General features: G+C 35.9%; 1 protein-coding gene across 1 annotated transcript in view; it reads right to left on the reverse strand.

The window, feature by feature from the left end:
* Positions 1-26,394, reverse strand: part of EML6 (echinoderm microtubule associated protein like 6) — a 274,207-nt gene that overhangs the window by 126,382 nt on the left and 121,431 nt on the right. Inside the window, exons 4-7 of the mRNA XM_023532868.1 lie at positions 25,364-25,462; positions 22,604-22,672; positions 16,015-16,200; positions 14,081-14,216 (exon numbers count right to left, since the gene is read on the reverse strand). Of these exons, the coding sequence (XP_023388636.1) occupies positions 14,081-14,216; positions 16,015-16,200; positions 22,604-22,672; positions 25,364-25,462 (490 nt within the window). The remainder of the gene's footprint in view (positions 1-14,080; positions 14,217-16,014; positions 16,201-22,603; positions 22,673-25,363; positions 25,463-26,394) is intronic.

Consider the following 26,394-nt stretch of genomic DNA (forward strand, 5'->3'; position numbering starts at 1 on the left):
AAAAGATTAAAATATCAAGCATCTTTTCTGAACACAATGGTATAAAACTGGAAATCAATTACAATAAGAAAACTGCAAAATTCGCATAAATGTGGAAATGAAACAACATGCTACTAAATAACCAATAGGTCAAAAAAAAAAATCAAAAGAGAAACAAAAAATACATTAGGAAAAATGAAAATAGAAACACAACATAGCAAAACTTATGGGATAGCAAATGAAGTTCTAACAGAGAAGTTCATAGTGATAAAAGCCTACATTAACAAACAAGAAAGACCACAAATAAATAACCTAAATTTATGCTTCAAAGGACTAGAAAAAGAAGAAACAAAACTCGAAGTTAGCAGAGGGAAGTAAATAACAAAGATCAGAGCAGAAATAAATGAAAAAGAGAATAAAGGAATACAGAAAAGATCAATGAAACAAAGAGCTGGTGTTTTGAAAAGATAAGCAAAATAGACAAAGCTTTTGCTAGATCCACCAAGAAGAGAGGACTCAAATAAATAACATCAGAAATGAAAGAGATGTTACAACTGATACTACAGAAATACAAAGGCTCATAAGAGACTGCTATGAACAATTATATGCCCAGATTGGCCAACCTAGAAGAAATAGATAAATTCCTAGAAACATACAACCTTCCACGACTGAATCATGATGAAATAGTAAGAAAAGACCAATGACAAGAAATTGAATTAGTAATCAAAAACCTCTCAACAAAGGAAAGCCCAGTACCAGATGGCTTTATAGGTCAATTCTACCAAACATTTAAAGAATTAAAATCGATCTTCCTGAACCTCTTCCAAAAAATACCAGAGGAATGCACACTTCTAAACTCAATTTAGGAGGCCAGCATTACCCTGATAACAAAACAAGACAAAGACACTGCTAGAATAGAAAATTAAAGGCCAATATCTCTGATGAGCATAGATGCAAAAATCCTCAATTACATATCAGCAAACAAAATCCAACAATACATTAGAAGGATTTTACACCATAATCGAGGGACATTAATTCCAGGGATGCAAAGATGGTTAAACATTTGCAAATTGATGTCTTACACCACATTAACCAAATGAAGGGTAAAAATCACATAATAATATCAATAGATACAGAAAAAGAATTTGTCAAAATTCAACATCTATTTATGATAAAAAACTGTCAACAAGTGGATATAAAGTGAATGTGTCTCAACATAATAAAGCCTATATATGACAAACGCACAGCTAACGCACACTTACTTGTTGGTGGAAAGCCAAAAGTTCCTCTTGTAAGATCAGGAACAAGACAAGAATATCTACTCTCACCATTTTTATTTGACATAGTATTGAAAGCCCTAGCCATAGCAATTAGCCAAGAAAAAAGAAATGAAAGGCATGAGAATTGAAATGAAAGAAGTAAAACCATCTCTATTTGTAAATGACATGAGATTATATGTAGAAAACCCTAAGGACTCTACCAAAAAACAGTTAAAACTAATCAACAAATTTAGTAAAGTTTCAGGATACAAAATTAATATTCAGAATTTGGTTGCATTTTATAAGCCAATAATGAAATACAGAAAGGGAAATTAAGAAAACAATCCCATTTATAATTGTATCAAAAGAATAAAATATTGAGGAAAAAAACGAACCAAAGAGGTGAAAGACCAATACATTGAAAATTATGAGACACCAATGAAAGAAACCGAAGACACAGATAAATGGAAGAATACCTCATGCCCATGGTTTGGAAGAATTAACATTGTTAAAAGGTCCATACTACCCAAAGCAATCTATAGATTCAGTGCAATTCCTAGCAAAATTCCAATGGCATTTGTCACAGAAGTAGAACAATTCTAAAATTTGTATGAAACCACAGAAGACTTTGAATAACCAAAGTAATTTTGAGGAAAAAAAAAAAAGCTGGAGGCATCATGCTCCCTGGACTAAAGAGCGCAGAAATAAATCCATGCATATATAGCCAATTAATTTATGACAAAAGAGTCAAGAGTATACAATGGGCAAAAGAGAGTCTTTCCAATAAATGGTATTGGGAAAACTGAACAGCCAGCCACGTGCAAAAGAGTGAAACTGGACCACTATCTTATACCATACACAAAAAATAACTTGAAAAGAATTAAAGACTTGAGCATAAGGCCTGAAACCATTAAACTCCTAGAGGAAAACATAGGCGGTAAGCTCCTTGACATCAGTCTTCGTGATGACTTCTTGGATTTGACACCAAAAGCAAAGGCAACAGAAGTAAAAGTCAATAATGGGACTACAACAAACTAAAAAGCCTCTTCACAGCAAAGGAAGCCATCAATAAAATGAAATGGCAACCTACTGAATGGGAGAAAATATTTGCACATCATATATCTGATAAGAGATTAATATCCGATATATGAAAAACTCACATAACTCAACAGCAAAGGAACAATCTGATTAAAATATGAGCAGAAGATCTGAATAGACATTTTTCCAAAAACATGCAGATGACCAAAAGGTACATGAAAAGGTGCTTGACATCACTAATCATCAGGAAAATTTCAAACCAAAATCATAATGAGATATTGCCCTTATTACAATGGCTATAATAAAAAAGATGAGAGATAACAATGAGGATGAGGATGTGAAGAAAAGAGAACCATTGTGGGCTGTTGGTGAGAATGTAAATTGGTACAGCCAGTATGGAAAACATGGAGTTCTCTCAATAATTAAAAATAGAACTACCATATGATCCAGCAACTCCACATCTGGATATTTACCCAAAGAAAACAAAAACACCAGCTCAAAAAGATATCTGCACCCCATGTTCGTTGCAGCATTATTCTCAAGACATGGAAGTAACCTAAGTGTCCATTGATGGATAAAGAAAATGTGATGCGCGCGCGCGCGCAATATAACATTATTCAGCCATAAAAAAAGAAGGAAATCCTGCCATTTGGGACAACATGGGTAGACCTTGAGGGTATTATGCTAAGTGAAATAAGTCAGACAAATATCATCTCACATATATGTGGAATCTAAAAAAATTTTTAAACCCTGACCTTATAGATAAAGAGAATAGTTTGAAGGTTACCAGAGGCAAGGTAGGAGTGAGGAGGCAAAATGGGTAAAGGTGGTCAAAGGTACAAACTTCTGTTATAAAATAAGTCCTGGGGATGCAGTGAACAGCATGGCAACTCTGGTTAACAATATCAGGTTGTATATTTGAAAGTTGCTAAAAGAGATCGTAAAAGTTCTCATCACAAGAAAAAAATTTGTAACTATGCATGGTGATGGATGTTATTTAGACTTATTGTGGTGACCATTTCATAATATAAACCTATATATCAAGTCATTATATTGTGTACCTGATGCTAATGTTATAAGTCAATTATATCTCAATAAAAATAATATATACACATACATAGAGATACATATACATATGTATCTCAGCAATGTGTTACACATTTTAACTGTTACATATATATTCAAATCAAAATCTCTTTATAACTCCATTGATTGCCTTATTAAAGGTGGACCCTTTCCAGGCAGGCCTGGCATCCACAGCACTACTGCGAGCATGAGCGTGCCGATTCTCCACACGGCCTTCCACAGTGTATTCAGTCACATAAGGCTAAATGTCTTGAAAGCCAAAATTTCTCCAAAGATCTGGCGTCGTATCTGGTCCAATGCAAACATTTATTCTCCCCACCACCCTATTTTTTACCTTCTTGTTTAGGGGAACAAATTCAGAATAGTACAAGAATATGATGAACCAGTCAAGTTACACAGCACCCAGCTGTGTTTTCAGACTGTGTCCAGGGAGTTATTGGATTCCTCAGGAGAGTCTCTGGGGGCCTGACAAGGAGAGAGCCAGGAAATGAGAAATCGAGAGGCAGAGTTTGAGGATCCTGCCCCTGCTCTTCCCTCAGCACCTCATACTCTGCATTTTACAGTTGATTTCATTTGAAAAAAAGGTTCCACTGAACCAAACAACATAAGGCAGAAGCTTTACACATGACAAAGGCAATGAGGTTAAACTGATATAGGTTATTTCTGGCTAAATATGGGGAGAGAGAGAAGGAGACATAATGAGTTGTTGTTATATTTTCAATGTTTACAACATAAACGTAACAAGCTGTGAACATTTTCTGTGAGTTGGTCTTAGAGACCAACTCAGACTCCTCACAAACACACAGTTCTTCAAACAGATAAATTGCATTTTGTCACATCAGACAAGTCAACCTCAGGGGTCTATCTATGAAGATAGATAGGACACTGGGCCATTTCTACTTCCAAAATCACCACTGAAAATAGGAATTACTTCCTGAAGACACCTCAGTGGGTAGACAACTGTATTCGAGTTTCCTAATCACATCCTGTTTTCATTATTCCTGAAGTAATTGCTGTTCTGCATGCAAGAGCAGTAAAAAGAACTGCACAGTCTCTTCTGGGAACATTCTGGAGAGACCCTGGTGAGTGACAGGTCCCTGACAAGGCTCTGACAATATTTTCTTTCTCCTGTCTATTCAGGCTTGGTTTTAACTTCCTTGACACAAAAGCAGAGAAAAGTAATGTAATCACAGTTTCCTAGCCAGGCTGACCGAGATGGCCATTGCATAGGGAAGACAAAGTCTTTGTCTTTGTTTCTTTATCCTTTTTGCTTCTTGATGTTCCAGGCACTTTTGTCAGTATGAACTGAACGTATTTTGCTGAATTTCTGAACGTCCACGTTTTAGACACAGAGGCCTTCTCTGCCACTCCGCTATGAGAAACGTGGGGCTCTGCTCTGAGCTTGTTTCAGACTGCCAGCAGGTGGCAGTAGAGAGCAACCACCCACTTAAATGTAAAAATCCTCTATGACCAAATTCTACCAGCCTTTTGCCCAGTTTTTACATTCAGATCCAAGAGTGGGAAATAACATCCTTCTAATCCTCTCTGCGACAGTCCTGAAGTTTGGGCATGGGAAGCTCTAGTCCATGAATATCAAGAATATTAATACAGGTCCAAAGGACATTGCTTATTTCCTCTTAGTGTATTGAATGGTTAAGTACACGGACTGGATTTATATCCCAGCCCCAGCCCCTCCCAGCTTTGCGATGTGGAAAGCTCTTTCATCTTTCAAATCTTCAGTTTCCTCATATATAAAGTGGAGGAATCATATAACAGCACTTCATAGCGCTGTTATAAAGATTCAATGTAATAAGATACTCAAAAACTTGACCCAGTTTCGGGCACTTAAAAAATTAACCAATAACTATAAGTTGTTGTTATTTTAACCAAAAGGTTTTTCTGGTTTGTTGGAAGTCTTTTTATTAAGTTCACACCTCAATGGAGAAAAACTTGCTGTACATGTGGTCAGATTCTGGCCTCAGGACGAGTCAGCACCAGGATCCACGAAGAAACTGCTGCATATGCCCACCTTGTGTTACAACGTGTTAGTTATCATTTTGATGTGCTGGCACTGTAGACCCTCCAAAAGAAAGGCTATGGTCCAAGAAAAAGAACAAATTATTTGGGGGAATAAAATGGCCTTTCCCCCCAGTTATTTGGCCCTTCAGCACTTGATTGTCCTGATGCATAACCTGTATTGTTGACAAGAAGCCACTGTCAGGGCAGAACACGGAGAGACTGAATGGTCTCCTATAGGCAAAGGTGTCAGACAGGGTGCATTTTATCTTGCAATTTATTTAATCTGTAAGCAGGACATGTCTTATTTAAAATTGGGCTAGGCTCGGAGGAAGGAGGAGCGAAAACTGGTAGAAATATCAGTAACTTAAGATATGCATATGATACCATCTTACTGAAAGAAAGTAGCGATAATTTGAAATGACTTGTGATGAAGGTGAGAGAAGGAAGTGCCAAAGCTCAACTGCTTTTGAACATCAAGAAGACAGAAACCGTGACTACAGAATACACGCACAACTTTAACATAGACCATGAAGACAATGAAATTATTAAAGATTTTGCTGACCTTGGTTCAGTCATCAATTCAAATGGACACTGCAGCCAAGAAATCAAGAGAAGACAGAGACTCAGAAGGGCAGCAATGGAAGAATTAGTAAAGATCACCAAGAACAAACATGCATCATTAGAGACCAAGGCTAAGATCACCCACGCCCTCGTGTTCCAAATTAGTATGTATGGATGCAAAAGGTGGTCAATGACTATGACTGATGGGGGGAAAATGATTTATTTGAAATATTATGTTGAAAGATAGCTCTACAAAAAAGACAAACAAGTGGGGCCTGGAGTGAATTAAGCCTGAAACATTGCTGGAGGCAAAAATGACAACTGAAGCTGTGTCCTATTTTGGGCACGTCATGAGGTGGCAGGGTTCTTTGGAAAAGACAATGATGCTGGGAAAAATGAAAGGCAGCAAGAAAAGAGTAAGATCAAATATGAGATGGATTGACTCCATTAAAAAAGCCATACTCATGAGTCTACCTGAGCTGAGTAGGGCTGTTAAGGACAGGACATCATGAACACCACTCATTAATAGGGTTGCCAGGAATTGGAACTGATTCAACAGCATACACCAAACATAAATAAGAAAATTACAACATAATGTTTAAATTATTTGCCCAAAGTCCCAAAGTGAGCAAGTGATAGAGAGAAAATGAGAATTGAGGCAGTGCAAGTCTAGAACAAACCCTCTTCCCAACGATTTTTTCCTTTCTCTGTGGATATGCACCCAGGACATGGTACTGAAGGTTAAACAAGACAAGATGATGGCCTTTCTCCTGTTAACCTAACCTTATTAAAGAAGCAATGCTGAGGAGCACCTTGGTAAAGATGTAAAAGGTAATAAAAGAATGAGAAGAAGAGAGATTTCACTCAAAAAAGGAAGGTTGGGAGAGTGTGTGGGAAAAAAAAAAGGAGGACCCTCTGAACTCCCTTCCCTTAACTCCCCTCACTGGTTGGGGGTGGTGGCTGAGGCCACCTAGGGACTCTGGAGGTGGGCCAGGGGCTCCTGACCTTGCCTATGATTCTGTTGCCCTAAGAGTAATGCTAAAGGCAAAGTTTGGGAACCTGAAGGAAACAAGAAAGAAGCAAGACATGCATCTCCTAGGAATTCCTGAGCACAGATGCCTGGGAGACAGGACTGGTCTAAACCAAGCGCAAGGTCCTTCTGAGCACAAGGCCCTGTGCAGCTACACAGATCTCATGCTCAGAAGCCAGCCCTGCTTGTAACGCCCCCCAACTCCCCACCGCCTCCTTGCCCGCCCCAGAGATGTTTAGGATTAAACAGGTTCCTGCATTAATCTATGTGAAAGATGGTGGTTCTGACCAGCAGGTGGGCAAGAGAGATGGTGAGAAGTCTAAGGGGCATCTTGCATCTTGAAGACTTTAGCCTCCTAACTCTTGCTCAACACTGAGGGAATGCTGCTTGACCTAATGCAAGATATCTCCAGATCTGGAGTATATAGTCATTATACATAGCAACAATTCAACAAATGTGTGTTGGAAGTTAAAACAAACATGCAAAGATGAAATTAAAATAAAATGCCTGAAGCATGCTTTTCAGAAAAGCCTATTCGGTTCCTGGGCACATATCTGACACTTAATAGATGTTTAATAACCATATGTTGAATGGATAAGTAAATGAATAACACATCTTATATTATGTGAATAATTACTGTATCCCTTTAGACATAATCATTTACAGCCATTAACTCAAAAGTATTTTATCACCACAGATATAATTCATTTTGGTTGTCCTGCTTTAAGAATTATTTTTGGCTTCTCCTGCCACCACTATTTAAGTTTCACTATTTTACTCAGATCATAAATTTGTTTTTTAAAATGATCAGACTCAAAATGCACTGTTATTAAGTTTGGTGTGAAAACTGAGTTAGAGCCCTAATACTACAATTAGCTTGATGCCAATGACCCCAAGCCTCATTCTACTCCTTATCCATAAGGCAAGGGAGTGCCACACACTGACATTCAAGGTGTCTCCCAGCTTAAGAAATCCAAAATTTGATATTCACTAAAAAATATATTGGAGGCCCACTAGCCTATATTTCTGAAATTCTCTAAGATCAGGTGGATTTTGGAATTCAGAAAACTCTGGATTTGGGGCTCGTGTAATACATACAATGGAGTCTGGGGCAGGGCCTTGAAGTCAAATAGTTCTGCAGTGAAGTGTATGAATTTTCGCAAATATGTCAATGATACACAGCCTCATATAAGTTCATGCCAGGTTTTGCAGCAAATTATAAAAATATTTTTGGAAAAAGAAGTTGGACCCTTCCGTTACACCATACACAAAAATTAACTAAAAATGGATCAGGGATCTAAATGTAAGAGCTAAAACTACAAAACACATAAAACGTAGGGGGAAAGCTTCATGATATTGTATCTGACTGAGATTTCTTGGATATAATACTAAAAGCAGAGGTAACAAAAAACACAGATATATTAGACATCAAAATTAAAAACTTTTGTGCATGATAGGACACATCAATGGAGTGAGGGAACAACCTAAGAAATGGGAGAAAATATTTTCAAATCATATATCTGATAAGGAGTTAATACCCAGAATATATAAAGAACTGTCGTTACAACTCAACAGCAAAAGGACAATCTGATTTTAAAACAGGCAAAGGACTTGAATAGAAATTTCTCCAAAGATGATACACAAATGGCCAACAAGTCTATGAAAAATGCTCAGCATTACTAAGCATTAGGGAAATGCAAATCACAACCACAATGAGAAACCACTTCACACCCACCAGAATGATTGTTATCAAAAATATAGAAAGTAAGTGTTGGCTAAGATATATAGAAATTAGAACCCTTGTGCACTGTTGGTAGGAATGTAAGATGGTGCAGCTGCTATGGAAAATAGCATGGCAGTTTCTCAAAAAGATTAGAAATACCATATGGTCCAATAATTCCATTACTGAAAATATATCTAAAGGAATTGATGGCAGGGTCTCAAAGAGATATTTGTATACCCATATTCATTGCAGCATTATTCACAGCAGTCAAAAGTGGAAGCGAACTCAGTAATCCTCAAAAGATGAATGGATAAACAGAATGTAGTATATTCAACCTTCAGAACAAAGGAAATTCTGACACATGCTACAACATGGATGAAACTTGAAGACATTATGCTAAGAGAAATAAGCCAGTCACAAAAGCAAATGTTGTAAATTCAGAGAGACAGAAAGTAGAATGGTGGTTTCCAGGGGTCAGGAGAAGTGGGGAATGGGGAGTTATTATTTAATGGGTATGAAGTTTCAGTTGGGGAAGAGGAAAACATGTTCTGAAAATGGAGTGTTGATGGTTGCACAATAGCGTGGATATATTCAATTCCACTGATCTGTCCACTTAAAATGGTTAATTTTATTATGTATATTTTACTAAAATTTTAAAAAGTTAGTTGCTCTCATTTAAAAATGAGCTTTTTTTTTTTTTTTTTTTTTTTAAGTATTTTGGCATTCTGAGTATTTTGGCTTTCAGAATTGTAGAAAAAGGATCCTGGACAAATTAAGTTGTTGGTTTCTATTATCGAGTGTTGTTAGCAAAAACTTGTTTGCAGACTAACCAGTCATCAAAAATCTAGTAACTACCAAAAGATGTACAAGTCACTGGTGTAAAGAAAACACTATTATTTACTTGATTGAGGGGATAGTCCTCCTGGCTTAGGGAGGCCATTTTCTTTGACCAAGACTCGGGAAGAAAGCTCTAAAAATCAGCTCTGATTCTTGTTGATGTGAGCATGACCCATCTCCAAATTGGTTCACCCTCAACCTAAAGCAGAGTGAGTTGTTTTCACTGGAAGTAAAATGTCTTAATTAGCTTAAGTTTAACTACAAAGTTAAATGTCTTAATTAGCTTAAGTTTAACTACAAAGATGTAAGAGAACTGACCAACACTTTCTCTCTATAATAAAGCTATAATACCGTTTCTTCCTGAGCTTAGCGTTCATCATGGGTTATCTAAAAACTTCTCTCTCTCTCTCAATGTGTAGCAATTAGAAGTTATTAGAAGATGTGAATAGTTACTAAGAGATGTAATCTTCATCAGATTTGTATAAAACAATGTGGAAACTGCCAGAATTATTTTGTAGATCTTCTAGAAGTCTACAGGAGAGGCAACAGAAGTCTTCACAGGTAGCATACTGAGTACAGGCATACCTCGAAAATACTGCAGATTCGGTTCCAGACCACCACATTAAAGCAAGAATTGCAATAAAGCAAGTCGTAACCTTTTTGCTGGTGGAAGATTTTACCTTTGATTTGTAAAAAAAAAAAAACACAACATCTGTGAAGGTACATAAAGCAAGGTGCAATAAAACGAGGTATGCCTCTGAGTGTGATCTTTACAAATAGATTTGGATTCCCAAATGCTAATAAGTGGCAGTTTCTGAATTTTAATTAATACATTTAAATCTAAGGAACATAGAACATCAGTGCTATGTCATGGGAATTGGGACATGGCCATGATTAATTTTCTTGATAAATTTGTTTAGAAAACTGTTTGGCTGTTTGAGTAAAATGAGAAATCACTACATTTCCATGGAAATGAATTCAACAGTCATTGTTACACAAACAGTGAAAATTGGAAGAAGGCTCATTTATATTAAGAAAACCATATAAGAAAAAAACTCTTCATACATGAAGCATTATGTCCAAATCCAGAACAAGACAGTTCTAACATTGCTTTGCTTGAACTTGCTCCTTATAAATATACTGTTCCCGTTTTTGAGACAAAAAGCATGAAGACGCAGGAGAAAGCCAAGACTTCTTTCGGGGATGGGATTAATTATACCCAAACTTCTGTCCACTCTGCCTTCTTCTGTTTCATCCTTTTCTCACCCCCTTTCCTTCCCTTTCTTTCACTCTTCTTTACCCCATACTCTCTGCAAATGCTCAGAGGATCAAGGGTAATGTATTGGCTGGTTGAAGGGAAAGCTGGACCAGAAAACTATATTTCAATTACTTTTACTCCTCTCCTCAAATCCTACTAATTTAATCCCTATATTTGTGCTGGGTCTCCTATCTCACTCTGGCCCCACTCCTACTTCCACATGCCCTAAAAGACACCCCTGTCACACGGTGATTCCAGCAGCTGGCCTCAGAGACCATCACAGAGAGGGCCTGTTCTGAGAATGTCTACCTGTTCTTAGCTGTGCTAGGTGGCCTCTGAATTCAACAGCTTCCTTCCCTGCCTCGGTGTGATGATGGCATCAAGGCCTGAATGGAGGGTAAAGAGCATTTCTGAGGGTGACTCAGGATCAGAGCATGTTTCCCCTGCCCGGTCCTGTCCACGCTGGCTCAAGAACTTTGGTCAGACTTGGGGTTATTACCAACACTTCACCCAGGAGCCTTTCATTCTTTTGACTCTAGACATTTATCCTGTGTTTTTTTTTTTTTGCTGGAACAAATGCCAGCATTTCTTTGGAAGTTTGGTAGTACATAATGGAGTTGTATAATAGCAAAGGCACTACTGACAAGGAGATGCTACATGGACAAAATTTATCATTTCAGTAGTTAGAACTTACTTTAATGAGTAAAATATAGATATATAAATAAGCATATTACATTAAAGCCATAATTTCACAGATATGCGTATAAGAAATAAAAAAAAAAGAAAAAGATGTATTAACATCAATTTAAAGTAAAATATTAACTAAATAAGAGTACTGCTAGTGAACAAAAATTAAGCAGGTGGCAAGAAAATGGCTGCCATTTGAGGAACAGTGCCGCTTCTCATGGCTCCCTTGGGCTCAAACTGCAGCATGGGCCGTACAATTTCTCAAAAGCACAGTCCATTACTCCTTCTGAAATGTAAGCTATTGTCCCATTGATCGTCCATCTAAAATATAGGCTACTGTCCCACTGGTCATCCATGCCGAGCCCTCCACTGATAAACTGTACACCCAGGTGCTATGGACCATATGCTCGAGGTGCAGGCAGGCTTTCCTGTCTGTGCACCACCTGTATGTGCTCTGATCTTGGCAAGGGAGTGTGTGGAGGAATCTGTTGAGACTGATACAAAACAGAGGGTGTCCCTAGCCGTGGGGACACACCCCTGGTCATAAAGATGAGAGGGTGATATAATTTTTGGATGAGCTGGATAAAGTGACTGCAAAAAAAAGAATCATCACTTTTTGATGCTTCCCAACATCTAGCCAGTTTATGGTTAATGATCCCATCTAGTAAATTATCTAACTATGTTTTGTTTACATTAAAGTTTCATAGTTCATTTTTGATGGATTTACCAACAATTTTTACATTGCTCTTTGGGTGCTTGCTTACTTATATCTGCTTGAAATATTTTTCTGGGTAAAGTTACACTGGCCCACACTCTGTGGCAGAGAACTTAAGGATCTTGTCTCCTTGTTGATGCACTGAAGTGGACACTAAATTCTACAACTTCCTATGTCGACCCCTGTGCCTGGTATTCAGAAATGGATCCACATTGGGATCCCGAGCTTCCCTAAGAAAGTATCAATCCAATCTCTAGACTAGCTGAATATAAGTACTTTTTTTTTTTTTTGTATTTAACAGGTATTTTAAAGCAACTGGACTCTGGGTACACATAGAAAGTACAACATCCAGCTCACTTCCCTGTTGCTCAATTTTTAAACATTTTTATATTTCAATTAGAGTTGACATTCAATATTATTTTATATTAGTTTCAGGTGTACAGCATAGTGGTTAGACATTTATATAATTTACAAAGTGACTCCCAATTAGTCTAGTACCCACCTGGAACTACATATAGTTATTACAGTATGATTGACTATATTTCCTGTGCTGTACTTCACATTCCCGTGACTATTTTGCAACTACCAATTTGTACTTAAGCCCATCACCTGTTGCTCAATTTGTTAAAAAGATTTGGTTGAAAACAGCATTAATTAAGGAGGATGAAACACAGGAAGTCTGTGCATTCTCCTCCCATTCTCTCAGTCCTCTGGAGTCTACCCCCAGCCAGCAGAGAGCTCTGAGCACGGCCACACGATTCGGCCAATGGGAGAACCTCTGTGGCCACGCTGCCATCAGCCCACATGGAGGGACTTTAGGGAAAAACAACCTTACGAGTAATAGCTCACTTTAGGTCTTTCGAGAACTTGGGGTCTATTGTCACAAGATCCTCTCTAGGAAGAGTCTGAGGAAATTTTTTTCATCTCAGCACTGGGAGTAATTCCCCTTCACTTGAACAATAAGTTTTTATCTTGTGGATGTCGTTACCCATGGTGCCGAGAACCCCTCCCTCAGCACTGACTGCAGGAACCAAGAACCAAGTCTGGGGCCCACCTGTAGCAAATGAACAGAGCTCCCTACATGTACTTAGTGTACTAACGTCACATGTGACTTCAGCTTATCTTTCCTACAAATTCTTTATCTGTAAAAATGTGGTAATAAGCTTATCCTGATAATTTTTAGAAATGTATGTAAACTGCTTTGTATATACACACACTCAATATATTGTAATAACAGCTCACATTATTTGAGCACTGACTCTGCACCATGACTTAGCCTAAGCATTTTACAAGTGTATTTAATCCTCATACAACTCTATGAAGTTGGTGCTAGTATTATCTTAATTTTATAGGTAAGGAAACTGAGGCCCAATGATGTGAAGAAATTTGACCAACGTCTCATATCTATTATAGGTAAAACTTGGATTTGAACCCAGGCCCCGTGACGCTAAGCCCACGCTCTTAACTTCTACTACCACAGTAGCTATTACTTTAAAGCTATTTTTACAAATAACTTCTTTGTTTTTCCTATCATTTGTTTATTTTCAGAGGCTGGGTGTAGTCACATTTAGGATTACCAACTTATACAGAACTTCCTTGTTTTTATAAATAAAAATCCCATTTCCCAGGATACCACTCAGCAGTTTTATCCTTATGTTATTTATCTCTGCAGCAGGACCATTGCTAGTACATACAGATACCATTGTACAAATTAGAAAAAAGGGATACCCATTTATCCTTAACAGACTTCTGATTTTGTGTGATATATTTATGTAAACTGGCTTAAATTTATGGAATGAAGTGGGGTACAGAGACAAGATATAAATATAGAACTTGATCTTATACTTAATATTCTTAGAGTTATGGGGAAGTATTATATATATATTACCTTTATATCCTTGTTCTGTCTCCCTGAGATCAATTTTGGTTATTGGTTTGAAATCAGTATCCCATAATCGTATACATCCATCTCGTCCACCAGTAGCAAAGCCTTCTTCACAAGCATACATGCTAAAGATTCCAGCCTGTTAATTAAGGCAGATATTACTCAATGCTGCCATCATTCTAAATAGTCATTAATATAATGGATCTTGATAATTGAAAACAAAAATAAAAAATTCCATGTTCTGCATTGAAATCCTGACAATACATTTATAGTATCCTTCAATTTATCTGGACTAAAAATTAGTCATAGTAACCATCAAAACAAACTAGTTCAAGTGCTTCCTTGCCATTACTAATATGATAGCAGGTTGTAAAAATCTTACTCAGAATTCCTTGGTTAAAGCAGATATGGAAATCATAAATTCCTTTATTTGACAAGTGATATTTATAAAGAAAAGATGTGACAACTGATCATTATAAAGAAAAGTAAGAAGGTGGAAACACTGGAGGTGTTTCATAAAAATTTCTGCCCCAAATAATCATAATATTCAGGCTACGAACATAAACACTTTTTCAGGTACAAAGGTGCCTGCATGAAATGTATGTCAATGAGCTTAAGAAGGCACCACCTTGAAAGCGTAAATTACATTTGCATTAGTTTGTTAAGCATCATTAGAAGATGCTTTTTCATTGAAATAGTTTCATAACAATTTTTTATAGGAAAATATTTTATTTGGTCCATTTAAAAGTGCTACAAATGTATGATGTTGACATAAGATCCAGTTTAAAGAGAAATTAAGTTACTAAGGCAGATGCTCTTATGAATGAGGACAATACTGATCTCTTAATTGTTTTAAGGGCGATTTCATAGTTAGTCAAGCCAACATACAGGACAATGAAAGATCTAAAATTTCATAGCTCTTGCTAACAGTTGCTTAAACTTTTCCTTTCAGTAATAGGGAATCAATATGAGGCAATGAGCTAAGGTCTGACAAGTTTCCAGTAACATTTTACCACATTTCCATTTACTAAAATAGGCTTTACCTTTCACATCATCTCCTCATTCTTCTGGGCATTTCCATTTTAGCTTGGTTGACACAGCAATGTAAACATTTTAATATATGTCAAAATTGAGCAGAGTGGTTAGAAGTAAAGTTTGCCCTTATTCTTTGCCTTCGTTCTTTATTTTTTAATTAATTAATTTTTTATGGTGATATTGGTTAACAAAATCCAGTAAGTTTCAGCTGTACACTTAACAGTAAGGCATATATATATTTACACTGTGTGTTCACATCTCATCGTTAGATTTCTCTGTCACCACATATTTGACCCCTTTTACCTCATCTACTTCCTTCCTCCCCCTACCTTCTGGTAACCACTAGTCTACTGTCCATATCCACGAGTCTGTGTGTCCTGTTCATTTGTTGCTTTTAGGTTTATATCCCACATATCAGTGATATCATGTGATTTTCAACTTTGTCTGGCTTATTTCACTTAGCATGCTTTGTTCTTATAGTTGTCTCTACCCTTGCTATTTAATGAATGGGCCACAGGCCAGCAGCAGTGACATCATCCCAGCTCCACTGAGTCACAATCCACATTTTAACAAGATCTCCAGGAGATTTGTAGGCACATTAAGATTTGAGAAGTGCTGGTCTATAAGATGAAACTGATGATGAAATAGCTCTGGTTGTCTATCGAGCTCCTGTTGATAAATAACAACAGTAATCAACCAATCAATAATTGAGGTGAAGGCTAATTAAGTTATTACACTTTTGAAATGTTGCTTTTAGGTGAACAAGAATAATTTGGGAAATCTTTTCATAAATGTTTAAGGAGTGTTCAGCAGAGTCAACTGATCCTAAAGAAATGGAGAAAAAAATAGATTTATGACCGTATTTAATAATTCATACCCAATTTCCATATGAGAATACTTACACTATGTGCCCCTTGAATGGTGCGGACTAAATTGAGCCCTTTCCAGACATAGATGTCGCCATTTAAAGCACCAGAGTAGGTGATGTCTTCTTTGGCACATGCAAGGCAAAGGATGGTCTGAAGATCGCCCGTTTTGCCGAATATCCCTCTTTTGGCAGTTAGGGCATTTCCACATAGTGTCCAAAACTAGAAAGTAAGCGATAAAATAAATAGATCCAAAAATAGAGTATTCTGATGCATCACATTATTGGTATTTGTTTGTGTTTCAATATATTTTTTCAATATATTTTACATAATTTGCTATAGCTGAACTAGGTACACATGATTTAACTTATATTAAGGGTTCCCTGTTGTTACAGCAAAATGCAAAACATTTTAGTCAACTAGCAGCATAAGAGAAACTTACAGTGATATTTCAAAATGTTCTAAGTTTCAAAAAACTAAACTTTTTCTAATTGTTTAATAGCAATTTAATATAAAATATCAATATTCTCCAAGTTGGGATAAAGTAGATGAATCACATTTTTGATAAATTTCTTGTCAAATTATAAAACTAGTATAGGTTCATTGGAGGGAAGTTTAGAAATACAGAAAAATATAAAGAGGAAAACTGAAATTATCCCCTACCTCCTGTTAACATGTTGATATATCTTCTAGGTGTTTTTTGGTGCATATAAAAATATTTGGAAATAATTTCTAACTAAAAATGTTATAAATCTTCACTACAGAAATGTTACTAAAAAATGTGTTTCTAAATATAAGCTATATTTTTATATAGCCAAATAATGGACTAGCATAAAGTTTGAGCTACTTTATAGAAGGCGGCAGGAAGACTCCCGTGGTTATACAGAAATATTTTTTCACTTTGACTTCATTTTTTTTAAATGTGTGAACTGGTACAACACCTCATAGTTTATAATAGTTCTTTATATACATTTAGTTATTTGATCTTCTCCATATCCTTGAGAACAGGCAAAGACAGATATTATCCTCATTTGGACGTGAGGGAAAGAGGGCATAAGTGGCTTGCTGAAGGCAAGAGTTCAGTGGGGGTTATATAAGAAAATATTGAAATCTTGATCTCTGCCTTGAGAACTTTAAATCTAATAAAGAAGATACATGAGATAATTTTAAGGCAGTATATTCAGACTACATGCAAGTGGCAAGGGAATCCAAAGAGAAAGAATCATGGTGAATTATTTGGAATGAGCAAGAATAGGATTCGGATTAGTGGTGAGGAAGAAATTGCACTGGGGTTCAGGAGGGCAGGATTAGGCAAATCCAGGTGACAGGAAATGTGTGAGGAAAAATCAGTGACAACCCTAATATTTTGTGCCTGCAAGGGAGAAAAATGGTGGTCCTCCCAGGGTAGCTGGGTATTACAGGAAGCAGTTCTGGGAAGGTTGCACCAACAAGAGGGCTGAGATTAGATTCAGGCGGCTGTGGAGAAGGCATCCCTTAGTGGGGATGAGAAGCAGATGTGCAACCATTTGAGAAAATATAGGATTCTTCTCTTATTAAGGAGGAAAGTGTCAACTCTCGTGATTTCATTTCTTTGGGTATTATTATTTTAATGAAGAGGCACGAAAGTATACATGTAAAGAATTAAAAGATCTAGGGAAAGATAGGTATAAGCTTTGGGAAAACGTTCAACATTTAAGTTGAATCAGAACAAACTATTAGATATAAACAACTACTGGTTGTACATACATTTAAAAGAACGTGCTGTTCGTAATGATGCTTGAGACATTTTTTTTCTCACTATACCTCCCTATGTGTGAAGATTAAAAGGAGAGTACTTATTTTGGAATTATCATCCCTTTAACTTAGGATGTACACCTCTGACCTGAGCTACTGAAATATTTCTAGATGGACAACCACAAAAAATAGAGACACCATTATCCTCCGACACAAAGGCTTTCTGATAAAATCACCCAGTCAAGCGGTATAATGTCAACATGAAACACCAAAAATTCATATGATTCTCTTAAAAGGCACATATAGATGTAATATCAGAATAGGTATGAGATTTTCTGCAGAAAATGGAAAACCTCTGACATATTATTTTTTTGAGAAGCACTTCCTATTTGGTAAACAGTGACAGTTTAGGGTAGCAACAATCATTAAATCCACAGCAAATGATAAGACACTGTTAATCTTCTCCAACCTCCAGTCACAGACTATAATGCAAATTTTGTTAGAACTGGCAAGTATCTTGGAGTTCATCTGGCCCTAGGTAATCCTTAACATCCTTTCTGTCTATGACTAGAGACTGTAGAAAGATCAGCAATATCCACAGACCTGGTTGGCTCATTTGCTATAAAACCAACCAAGCAGACAATGCTCAACTGCTTCTGTTTTTCAAGCATTCATTTCAGATCATTGTAATTTGCCTATTTGCAAAACCAGAAAGGATTTCATCCTAGCTACAAAAATTTCCCATAAAGATATTTTCTTGGAGAGCATCAAAGATTTTGCGTATACTTTATAACTGAAATCATTCACTTCATGGTAGGCAGCTTTAGTGGGGGAAAGGTGGGGATCTTAGAATTAGATAGAGGAAATATAGAGAGTGAAAATAATTTGTTAAACCTGCTGAAATTTGCTGTGGACTTCTTTCTAACCAAAATTAATAAAGAATGGCTAGATGACTATTTGCAGATTTTCCATTTGAGGTTAAAAAAAAAGTTTGTTTTTTGCTTAGGAAAAAAACCCCCTAAATTTGTTAAAACACAATTAACAAATTTAACAGGATAAGCAGCTCTTAGTGTTTTCAAATGAAATTCAAGGGTTTTATCTGTCTCTGGTTTTAGAATTAACTGAATAAAGTTTAGAGTTAACCAATGATGGAAAGAAATAGGAAAGAAGCTGGAGAATTCTATCCATTAAGCAGCTAATCTATTATCTTTAACAACCTGCTTTTTTTTTTTTTTTCCGGTTGGTAGGGGGAGTTAGCCAAGAACGATCATTAAAGAAATAATTTCTAAATGCAAAACGCTCTACGCAGGGAGCCGGAAATTAAGTTCAAATCTTATTTGTACCACCATTTTTGTGATCCTAGAAAATGAAAAAAGAAATTAATATTATTGTGCCCCTCCTGGTTCTATTTACTGTTTAATGTAACTCAATAAATTCAGATGGTAGTGGTCCCTCATTTTTTCCTGAAGAGGAAGAAATTCAGTCTCTGGGAGATTAAATAGCTTTCCCAGAGTCAAGTAGGAGGATACAGAACCAAGATTCAAAGTCAGATAACCTAGTAGGTCTTGGCTTCCTCACTGTAGAATATGCTGGCTGGCTGGCTGGCTGGCTGGTGGCTTCCAGGTCAGGCAGCCAGACTTCCAGAGAGCGACCGCAGCCTAATGGAAACCAGGCTCATCATGAGCTCGTGTAGTTCTTTGCTTCTGGCTGAAAGAACAATTCGGGGCCTTTGCCATATGTTATACTGATCAAAAACTCATGCTGGCAGGTCTATATCTTTGATTAGTAAAAAAAATTGTCAAGGGACTATTTAATGGCTAGTGTATTTTGTGGTCAAAATCTTTAAAAATATTGGTTCTCTTGGAAAATAAATTTTTTAAAAAGATTCTTTGCTGATGAAAACGTTGATAATATTTGAACATGTTATGGGCCAAGGACCTTTCTGCTCCTCGGTTCCATGATTCAGTGGGTGACCGGTGCCTCCCATTAACTCCTGGCTGAAGGGCAACCTCTCCCCTGGGTTCTGCTCCCTTCCAAGCCCAAGGCCCAGCTCAAATCGCATCCCCTTCCTGAAACACCATTGCTTTAACCAGTTGGGTTCTCTCCTTTATCCCTAGAGAATTTCAGTTTTGCCCCTTCCAGAATGTTGTTTTAATTGGTCAGCTTCAAGCAAATTGAAAATATGGTCAGTTTTTATTCTGTCACCTGGTACAAACTCAATTAATGTTTATCTAATGAGTTTTCTAGTTTTTCAAGTGGACTGTGTAAAATATACAGAAGGATCCTCCAACTGCTGCTGAAGAAAAAAGTACTTATATTTTAGCAAATATTCTCAAGTTAAAACTGAATCTTTTGCACAAGGATTACAAAATATTTATGAAGCCCTAAAGTATTGAATAATGGAATCTATAGACTTATGTTTTTGTCTCATTTTTTCATTACTTTTTCCTTATTTCGGAAGTAATACATGTTATCATAAAATAATTTAAAAATAAAGGAAACATTAAATCATCCATTAACTCACAACCCACAGCTAACTGTTTTAACATTTTGGGATACCCTTCCAATTTATTTCCTATGCGAAAATATACTTTACTTTTAAAGGACAAAAAATATCAAGGCCACGAATTTACTCTATCCAGAAGTAGACTATAAATAGATCTTGAGTACTTTCTAATAACATTAAATAATCACTTGAAGCATGACTTATAATGATTATACAGTATTTCTTCATATGGATATACCATATTTGGTTTAAAAACCACGGGAGGTTAGGTGGTTGCAAACCCTCTTTTGCTTGGTCTTAGCTGCTATTGATAAGTTATTTAGCAATGAATCAGTGCTTGGTTCATATTCCTAACAATTTCTGTGGGATAAATCCTAAGATGTGAAATTACTGGCTGTGTTCATTTCAATAGCAAATATATTAAAATTGAAATAAAATTACTAGCTCAAAAAAATTTCTGAAGCTATTGGTAGATACTGATGAATCTCTGAACTGAAAGACCACATTCCTTTACCCTCCACCAGAAAGGTTTGACAATACTGGGCATGCTTTAACCATAACTTTGATTAAAAACATGGTTATTTTAAAATTTTTATTTCTTAATTATTAAATGAGATTTAGCATTTTCATATGTCTATTAGCCAACAATGTTTCTATTTTTGTCAATTGTCTATGTTCTCTATCCATTCTACAATTTTGCTAGAAGTCTTTACATTTCAAGAACAAGCCAACATTCTATCTACAGCGTTTGGTGCTCATAGTCTGTGGTTTGCCTCTTTTGTTGTTTGGGAGGTAGACAGGAATGTTGTAATATTTATATAGTTAAATCTATAACATTATCCTTTATTATTTCTTTCTTTGCTTTTTCATTTAGAAATGCCTTTCTCCAATTTGAGAGCAGCTAAACATTTATTTATGTATTCTAGTTATTTTATAGTTTTATAAAACACTTAACTTTAATTCATAAAGAATTATTTTAGTGTATAGTATAAAGTAATAACTTTTTTCCCCTAAGTAGTTTTAGTGTCCACTAGTCAGAGATACTATTATTATGTTCTGAATTGTTAAGAGTATTAAGGTCTATTTCTCATCATTGTTTCTTTTTTATTATTATTCATTTATCCCTAACCCAGTCTTATACCATTTTATTTACTGTAACTTCATAATGTGCTTTAGTATATAGTAGCACAGATTCCTCTTAATTCTTTTTTATTCCAAAGTTCTTAGTTATTTTTCATTCTTTTATTCTTCCGCAGTAACATAAAATAATATAAAGGGAAGTGCTATCAGGTAACAAAAACAAAAGCTCCAGAGATTTCCATTGAACTTGTACTAAATATAAATTAATTTGGAGAGAAATGATACATTTATAACTTTTAGACTTTGTGCCCAGAATCAAGGTTGTCTCTACATTTGCTCAGTTCTTCTTTTATATTTCTCTATAGTAATATTCTTTTAAAAAGTCATATATTTCTTGTTATATTTATTTGTGAGCATTCTGTCATCTGTTCCTTTCTAACCATTAAGAACAATGAGAAAGATCATAAAAATTAGACTAAAAGAAGAAAAAGAACTGGGAAACAGGAGGAGTTGTTGGAGGAATAATATAGATATCTACTCTGTTCATACAGAAATGCACCATTTTTTTTAACCAGTAAATATATTTTTTTCCATGTATACTCTATTCAAGCAAATAATCTTTACACTCTTTCATTTATGGACTATAACTAATATTATCTACAAATTTATAGAAAGAAGATCCTGGGCCATTTCCAAGGATCCAGGAGAAATTTTTGACATGTCAAAGAATGTTGATGGTGTTAATTTTGCTGTGTAACTAAATAGGAAGAAGCAAATAGCCAGAGGCAGGGCCTGGGCCACTAGTAGTATTTCAGACTGTGTAGTCTAGAGGAAGACAGAGGCATTTAAAAATCAATGGCCCGGGTAGGTTTGTACTATGTATCCCTCTCTGTCCAACACCACGAGACACCTTCCTTCTAAAAGAACATATCAACATGTCAAAAGTTTTGACATGCAATATGAATAAACATTCATTGTAATGTGAAAACTTAATTCACAAAATTAAAAATCAGAACTGTTTTAAAACAGGCAATCCTAGAAGTATTTTGCGTCTTCAGTTTATATTTAATTTACACAAAGTTTCCCTTTCAGCTGCCTGCTGAGCACTTCACTTGATTTTGGTTACACTGCATTTCTGGAGAGCCCCATCAGCTGTAGCTTGCTTCAAGATCAGAGAAGCAGGTAAGAAGGCTCTAAATTTAAGAAAAAAAATGTAAAGTCGAGCAGTTTCTCAATACCGAATTATATACATATAAATTCTTTCCATACGAGGCACCAAAAAATGTTTTAAAATAACTACTTTACCTTTATATGTTTTACTCCACAGCTAACCACTCTGTTTGGCTGATATGGATCCCAGGAAATATCAAAAATCTGTTTAAAAAATATTAAAAGTTGCTATGTTGGTCATTTATGTGTTTTGTCTTCTTTCAGACACCTGTCCAATTGCTAAGACTCTACTCTTATGGGCCACTCAGAACACAGAGTTACCTGCGCAGACCAAAAAATGGAGGATTTGGCTCTGGGGATGAGTCAGAAATTGACAACACATGTTTTATTGCCTAATGTCTACTTACCTTAGGACTGAAAAGAGAAGTAATAATTAACCACAATCACTGAAAACAACATAGTGTCATATTTTTAACTTTGTCCACCTAGGATAAATTGTGATGATTTAGGATAAAGTTCTGATAAAATTTTCTATAGCTCTCCACAATGCTGATAAAATACTTTCGAGATAGGTTCACAATAAAAATAAAAGAATTACAAAATGCTTCATTTTAAGAAGGAAAATGTTTAATAGTCAACTATAATTCACTGTGGCCAACACTTTCTAGTAACCATAAAAGTTAATATTCCTGAACATAAGGCAGAGGCATTTATCTGGCCCTCACTTAGCTCATCTAAAATAGTTTCAATAGGCCATCATTTTAATCTGAACCAAAATACTACTATATTTTCAGTTCTCCAAGGAACTGAAAACATCTTCTAACATTATTTATCATTCTTTAAGAAAAGCTGTTTGCAGGTATTTCTATTTTCATCTTGGAAACAAGGAAGAGAAGACTCTCTGTCAGCCTTGAGGGCTGAATCACCCATGGCAATTGTGTAAAGTGCGTATGTTCCTGGCCCACCTGAGAGATTGTGATTTAGTGGGTCTGAAACTGGGTCCAGGCATCTGCATTTTTTAAACAGACCACAGGAGATTCTGATGTTGTTGGTCCATGGACCACATTCTGTGAAGCTCTAATAAAAAAAAGGACACTGTCAGGGCCAGAGTTTAGACCAGAGAAAGAACTTAGGCTGCTAACTTCTCACCACATAGGAAGGGGCAATATGGACTGATCATCAGAGACGGGAGGACATATAACCTTCATGTAGGTAGAAGGAAACAATTATGGACCAGAGAGAGAGCACTGGAGAACATTCGGTCCAAGTATCAATGAGGTCCAGTAACCCATTTTAGCTATGTAGCTCAGGCAAGTCTTAGCATCTCTAATGTTAACTTCATCTTCTCTAAAACGAATGACACCTCCTCAGTTATGAGGTCAATTAAGATAATGTATATACCATCTTGTAGCCCATAAAGCACTCATACAAATGAGTGCTAGGGATTAAGAATTTTAGCCACTAAAATACTCCTGGAGTGATCATTTGCCCATAAGCAGCCAATAATAATTCATATTGGCATCAATGATGAAGGGCAAAATTGTGTGTGAAACAAATTATGGGGCCTGGGAGAACAGTGTTCTTAAAAAAAAAAATAGGCAGTATTTCATTCAAACAGTCTAGGCTCTTAAAATTACTGAGTTTTCACTATAGCATTATACTTTTTCCAATCTACTCCTAACTGGAAAGTGTACAAAACATTAACAAACCAATAGGAAATTCACATATTGATCCAATCCAATTCAACTTACTTTATAAGATATAATGGGATCACAGCATAAGCAAAAACAATAATATCCAAAACGTAAGCATTGAAAATATTTTCAACCTTTCATTAAGTACTAATATCAATTAAACACCAATAAATTAATACCAATACCTGGGGGTAGAGCCCAGGGATCAGTAAGCTGTAAAATCTCCCTCAAGGATTCTTATGTGTTGCCAGGGGTGTGAACCATTGGGCCAGAGGGATGTTCGTCCTCTTCCAACACTAAAGTTCCATGTTGGTCACTCCTGGACTTTCTGAGGACTGAATCCTCAAGTACAATTTGCAGCAAGAACTATGGAGTCTCCTTAAAAATCACAATTCTCCCTAGATGACTGTATATTCATACACAAAAATTTTTTTACAGTTCACACTTAAACAAGAGACAGTGAACTTAATATTTAAGTAAGGCCTCATTCTACACAAACACTTATATTGTGCAGAAATACAAAACTAGGAACCAATGTAAGACAGTCATGCAAATTCATTATTTTTTTATTAGAAAATCAAGACAGTAAAGTAGCCAAATTATTTTAACCATGCAAAACACTGGAGAAATAGATTTCTTACCAGTTAATGACTATGTCTGCTCAAATTCTGTCTTGCCAGCCATGACTATATGGAATTACCATTTCTGATCACACTGACTTCAATATGAATGATAAGCAGGCCATAATTTACATTCAAGTTTCTCAAATATAACAAAGAATTACAAAGTTGTCATTATATTAATGTGAAATTCAAATATATATGCTTATAAACTTATTTTGTGAATATTACTTTCTAACAACTATTTCCATTTCTAAACAAATACATGTAAACCTTACGTATATTTTCAAATTCAATTCTATTTTGATTTTATGAAGAAGCTAAATGCCAGTTTCAGAATTTTGCTTTGCCTATGAAAAGCAGTATCAAAGCATCCAATCACCAAGAGATCATTCCAACATAACTATTAATCATAAATTAATTTTTAAAAACAGTAAGTTTTTAAGTTGAATATGTAGGGAAAATCTGCATGTAGCAAATTTACTTTTAAAAGCATTACAGCTCTGAGAAGCTCTATTACAACCCGACCCTGCTCCCCAAGTTATGCAATCGCATGACTTGATCCAACAAGGTCCTCTTACCCGGTCGGAGTGGCCAGTGGCTGAGGCCAGAAGTTTTCCCTTCCTCCAGTCCCAAATGCAGACTGTGTTTTTGGCATCCAATCCCACAGAAGCTAAACGCTAAGAATAAGAACAATAATTTAATACCTAGCAGCAAGATTTCCCATTATCCATGTCTTCTTTCAACAAATGGTTACTGATTACTTACTATGGGCCAAGTGTTGAGCTTCTTATAAAAAAAAATTTTTTCAAGATCCATCTGAAATTCAAAACTAAAGCTATCACAGTAGATGACTTCCATTAGTGTGTACTGCAATTCCAAAAACCTATAAGCTACAACTCTTTTGTCTTTCTTAAACATAGAAAACATGTGCAAAACCTCATGAAATCTCAGAAATAGAAGTTGAAGTCAGGGTTTAAACTTTTAAATTTAAGATCTTAATGTGAGATTTAAGAGTCTAGGATTTTAGTCTAAAAGCCTCACCAAACTGCTAAAATTAAAGGGTTTGACAAATACCTAGATGAGAAATTCCATATGAACATTATTTTTATTCTTAATTTTCATAATTTCACAAACACTTCTAACGGATATATAATTTTAGTAAAAGTAATCTGGTACTTCATCTCCCAGTCTAAATTCTTTGAGTTCAGATCAGAACTTGTCCTCAAAAAGAAAAGAAATTTATCACATGAGTGTATACAATTTCAAAACTTTCCAAACATATATTAGGAACAATAAAATCAGAGGTTCCAGCAGGACACCACTTCCAAGGAGACAGCACTGTGTAACAGATCGAGGTCTGGACTGGGAGTAAGTAGATTTGGCTTCTTTTCTCACTTTGTAAGTAGCCAGACAGAAGACTTTGGAAAATTAACCTTAAATCTCAGTTTTCTCATCTGCAAAATAAGTGTAAAATATTTGTTGTGTACATAGTAAGGCTGTTTGAATCAGTGAAATAATGTAAGTCAAAGGGTTTTAAAAATATAGTATTATCCAAGTGAGTGTAGGTATTTCATCAAGTTTGAGTGTGTGTGTGTATGCACATGCATAT

The sequence above is a fragment of the Pteropus vampyrus genome, unplaced genomic scaffold (assembly GCF_000151845.1).
Source record: "Pteropus vampyrus isolate Shadow unplaced genomic scaffold, Pvam_2.0 Scaffold91, whole genome shotgun sequence".
NCBI classification, from domain to species: domain Eukaryota; kingdom Metazoa; phylum Chordata; class Mammalia; order Chiroptera; family Pteropodidae; genus Pteropus; species Pteropus vampyrus.